General features: G+C 47.0%; 1 protein-coding gene across 1 annotated transcript; it reads right to left on the reverse strand.

Moving 5' to 3' along the window:
- Nucleotides 1-425: 425 nt before the first annotated feature.
- Nucleotides 426-4,280, reverse strand: LOC124649375 (protein YABBY 3-like). The gene is made up of 7 exons (XM_047189021.1): nucleotides 4,083-4,280; nucleotides 3,731-3,991; nucleotides 3,412-3,592; nucleotides 2,864-2,912; nucleotides 2,378-2,453; nucleotides 2,107-2,184; nucleotides 426-506 (listed from the first exon to the last, which is right to left on the reverse strand). The coding sequence occupies exons 1-7, from the start codon at nucleotides 4,278-4,280 to the stop codon at nucleotides 426-428; spliced, it is 924 nt and encodes a 307-aa protein (XP_047044977.1).
- Between the last annotated feature and the right edge of the window lie 263 nt (nucleotides 4,281-4,543).

Raw genomic sequence — 4,543 nt, forward strand, 5'->3', positions numbered from 1 at the left:
AGTAAGTCAAGAGGGAAGGGAGGAAGAAAAACATGCACAAACAAAATGAGGAATAGTCATACTGGAGCACTAGCAGCCACATGCAGGCTATGAGCTTGGATTTGAGCGGCGGCTGCAAGCATAGCAAGAGGTAACAAACAAAGACTAAGGCACGCACGTGAAGAACAAATAAGAAGAAAAGGAGATAATCAAGGAGCACCGCTCTTGCCAAGAACTAATTAACAAGATAGATATTAGATTGAGCAAAATGGCTGGCGCTTGCAGAGTGCTACATAGATCAACTCATATGATCACTTAATTATAGGTCATACGATGATAGGAACTGAGGTAATTGCTTAACAAGGGAGGGAGCCCTAGCTAAAGACAGCCTGGTAGTAGTAGGAGCTATCTATAGTTAAGGAGCCTTGCATATTGCTAGCTTGATATCAGTACGGAGCAACCCCCATGTTGGCCGCAGCGTAAAGCCCGTCCTTCAGAAGCCCGTGGCTGTCCTTTCTCTGATGATCCTGGTAGTTAAGCAAGAAGGGGGTTGACATTCAGTTAGCAGAAAGACATCATGCATTGGTAGTTAATTTAGCTGGAATAAATAAAGCGTGAGCAGTTTCAATCGTGTGCTTAGTTAAATGATGTCTACTGTGTATACTGAGTATGTATGCTGTTCATTACAAAGGGAAAAAGGATCATTGATTTTCCAAATAAAGGACTGAATATTTTCTCCACATGAGAAAGTTATACGTGAGAATGCGGTTTGAAATAGCCAGGGTGATATCTAGAGACATCAGGGACATACTCCCTCTATCCACAAATAAGTGTACATCTATCTACCTTTTGTTAAGATAAATTTTATAAATTTGACTAACTTGAAGGGGAAACGTAGCAATATTTATGACACAAAATTAGCACCACTAGACCGTTTTGAAATGTAGTTTCATAATATTTCGATTTGATTTCATATATGTTGCTTCTCTACAAAGTTGGTCAAAATTTAAAAAAGTTTGACTTAGCCTAAAAGCTAGATGTGCACTTATTTGTGGATGGAGGGAGTAGCTTGGAAAAGTATCAATCATAAGAATATTCTCTTAAAGAAGCTATGGTAGTATGAAACAATTTTCATGACCTTGGACAAATAAAAAGAATTATTCACGTATAATAGTCGAATGTACTCCCTCCGATCCATATAATGCCGTGATTTTAGTATAAACTTTAGTTGCATACGTTCAGAAAACATCATCTATTTATTAAGGGGCGACACAGGTTTATAAGATATGTGAGTAAATATTTGGTTCTTGTTGGCAATTAATCATTTTTGGAAGGCCGGAAGGAGGTGCTCATTCTATTACTAGAAGGGAAGAAAAGTATCACATATGCACAAAGGAAGAAAGGAAAAAACTCAAACAACTCTAAAGTATGCAAAAGCAAGCATGACAATGGTCTCCTTTACAATTAGTCATTTTTGAAAAGTGTATTTTGGAAAACCTTTGCCTGACCTAGGCTTGAAGCTAGTCCAAGCAGTTGGGAGTTGGGACTGCCATGCATGTCCCCACCTAGGGACACATCCTAGTGGTGATTAATTCTGCCCATAAAAATGACACATATACACTTTTATGTGGAAATATATATTTTTGGTGGTTTGCTATTCCTCGATTGAGCGAGAATATATGGAATAAATCTCAGTCTGCCACGTTGCAAATTTCCAACCAGAAGCTGTACAAAACAAAATTGTGTGCACATTTGTTAACCTAAATTACACCTCTATTTTCACCATTATATAGGTCGGTTTGTTTTCTGATTTATTTTTATAGCTCATGTATGTTCTTTTTGGCTGATGAATGAAGGTGCTAGGCCTCGCACAATCGACTGAAATTTTCACAAGAATGCCCCACTTAATCGAATACCTTTGATCATCTAGCTTAACTGAGTAGTTTTCCACTGTTCCCTGATGATTAGTGTGGATACATGCATTGCTTTCGAAATTTACTGTAGAGGCCTAGTAAATATAAAAACCATACTCCACACGAGTTTTGGTTAGCTAGTACCATTTGATAGGAGTACAGTGCTGTATTTTAAAAGGTAAATTGTATAAGCGATGTTTGGTTGATTAGTCACCTGAGGTAGGAGGCTGGTCTTCCTGAGCCCCTGGTGATCCGGCATGAGGCCAAAGTGGATATGCGGAAAGTGAGCCCACTGCATCAACAACAAAACCACCACGCCAAACAAAGGTTTAGAAACCAATCATCGAATTCAGATGAAAGAGTGGGAAACCCTAGAAACAGTGATGACACATGACTGAGCAAAACCCTAGAGGTGAGAGCTGCAGCCTGCAGGGGATAGTGAGAGAAAGAGAAAGATGTAGGTGAAATTAGGGCAGTTTACTGACGTTCTTGGCAGCCGCGCTGAAGGCCTCCCTGTGCGAGATGTCGGGATTGCCAGCCTTGATGCGTTGGATTTCGTCCCTGCAAATTCCGTTCCCCCAAAAAGGACCAGAGCAAGGAAAAGAAAAGAAAAAAGAATGGAAATCGTCAGAAGCAGCAGCTCAAACGACGACACGCTCATTATTTGCGCCATCACCATTGCATCATTTGCTATGTCTCATTAAGTTAGAGAGAGACACTGAGAGAGTGAGGGTTAGAGAATAGAGATAGAGAGAGAGAGTCAGAGAGACGACCACGAGGAGGAAAGCAAAAGAAAACAAGGCTTCTTTGCATATTGCGTCTGCAAAGTGCTCACTTGTGCAGTTCTGCCGGCCCGGCCCCGGCCGGCTGCTGCCTGCCACCGAAGCGGCAATGGCGATGCCGTGAGACCGAGACCCAGCACTCGCACAGCCAGCTTAATTAGGAAAGAGAAATGTACCACTAGTACTTACTTGATGAAGCGATTGTACGCCGACGGGACGCGCTGCCTCTTCTCCGGCGCTGCAGAGAATCAAAGCAAGGGGCATGTGTTAGTGCCATACTTCCACGACAGATTAATCTGCCTCTTTGGCGCACCAGCATCGCGCGCCGGCCTGCCATTGTTGCAGCTTCCAAGTGGAGACATGCGAGACTGGAAGAGCAAGGCATCTACTATTCGTCAATTCGCCCACAGTGAAAAAAGGCTCGAGAGAGAAGGACGGACTGTTTCTATCACTCTATTTCTCTTGTGGATGTACAGTCGAGAGCGTGCAGTGGTGCCGTTGGTGGGTATTGCACTTTGTTGCAGCTAGCTAGCGCCTACACTATACAGGTAGAGTGCATAGGTTTCATGTACATCGGCCATTCTTCTCCGGCCAGAGAGAGCATGGGCAAAGCTCTAGACAAATTAGTAGTGGAGATGGATCTCAAGAAACCAGACAAAACATGAAAATCCGAAGGAGAAGAATAGTTGTTGAAGATTCGGCAAAGTGGATGCGGGCTGTATATAGTATATACTCACGTCTGTTGACGACGGAGTTGGTCCGCGGGGACGGCTCCTTTCCCGGTCCTTTCCCCACCGAGGCTGGCGGCGGCAGCGGCACCGGTGCCGCGGCGTTCCTGCCGCCTGCAGCGGCGATCAGGGCGCCGAGTCCGTGCTGCTCCAGTAGCTGCAGGCTCGGGTTGGGGCTGGATATCTCATCCTGCGTACATGCACACGGGCGCACGATCGAGGGCATCAAGAATCATATAGGGATACATCCACATGTAAGCAGCAATAAAATCTCAGCACGAAGAATGCAAGCCCATTTTGATGCATGCAAGAACGACACGTTAATTACCAGGAGGGAGTGGCGGGGAGGCAGGATGGTGAGCGAGTTGGGGTAGTGGAACTGGCGGTGGTCGGCAGCGGCGGCCGGTGGAGGAGACGTCCTGGTGCTGGTGGTGACGGCGGAGTTGGCGGACATAGCCGCAGTGGTGGTGGGGGTGGCGGTGGCTGTGGTCGGCATGAGGAGACCCCTCATGTCGACGGTGAGAAGGCTGCTGCAGTGGCCGCAACGCACCGTCACCGTCTTGAACAGGCTACTGCTCGGCACGCTCACCTGCAAACGACCAGTACCTCCCGTTAAATCGATACTAAAATTTCCGAGAAAGAAGCGGAAGAGATAGGGGGAGAGGGGTTTGATCACGGACGACGAGGACGGTGTCGCAGATGTGGCAGTGCACGTAGCAGAGCTGCTCGGCGTCGGTGGGTGTCTCTTCCTGCACCGGTGCCGGTAGCTGCATCACCGAGCTGAGGTTCTCTGCCGGCATCTGCTGCTGCTGCTGCTGCTGGGAGACTGGCGTGAACGCGGCGGCGGCGGAAGCCCCTGAGGAGGACGAAGACGACATGCCACACGATGGATCGATCGCACGCGGTGAAAGAAGCTGCAAATCAACTGCCCGGAGCGGCGAGAGTTGAGCCGGAGTAGCACGACAGATTTGACGCGGCAGCGAACGGGATATGATGGATGGACGCGAGTGGCAAAGGCGGCAAGCGACCTAGCTAACTGATTGCTCTCCTCTCTCACGCCTTCCTTTTCCCCACCTCCTCCCTCCGTTTGGGTGTGATTTGACGGGTGGTGGGCGTGTCTGTATATATGATCTGGTGATTT

This window comes from Lolium rigidum, chromosome 4, assembly GCF_022539505.1.
Source record: "Lolium rigidum isolate FL_2022 chromosome 4, APGP_CSIRO_Lrig_0.1, whole genome shotgun sequence".
Classification (NCBI taxonomy): Eukaryota; Viridiplantae; Streptophyta; class Magnoliopsida; order Poales; family Poaceae; genus Lolium; species Lolium rigidum.

Bases quoted from the DNA above. Each gene is read 5' to 3' on its own strand.
- LOC124649375 (XM_047189021.1), bottom strand. From the start codon at position 4,280: ATGTCGTCTTCGTCCTCCTCAGGGGCTTCCGCCGCCGCCGCGTTCACG. The intron at 2,913-3,411 runs GTGAGTATATAC...GATTCTCTGCAG, and splicing joins CAACTCCGTCGTCAACAGAC to CGCCGGAGAAGAGGCAGCGC. The intron at 2,185-2,377 runs GTCAGTAAACTG...TTGTTGATGCAG, and splicing joins TCAGCGCGGCTGCCAAGAAC to TGGGCTCACTTTCCGCATAT.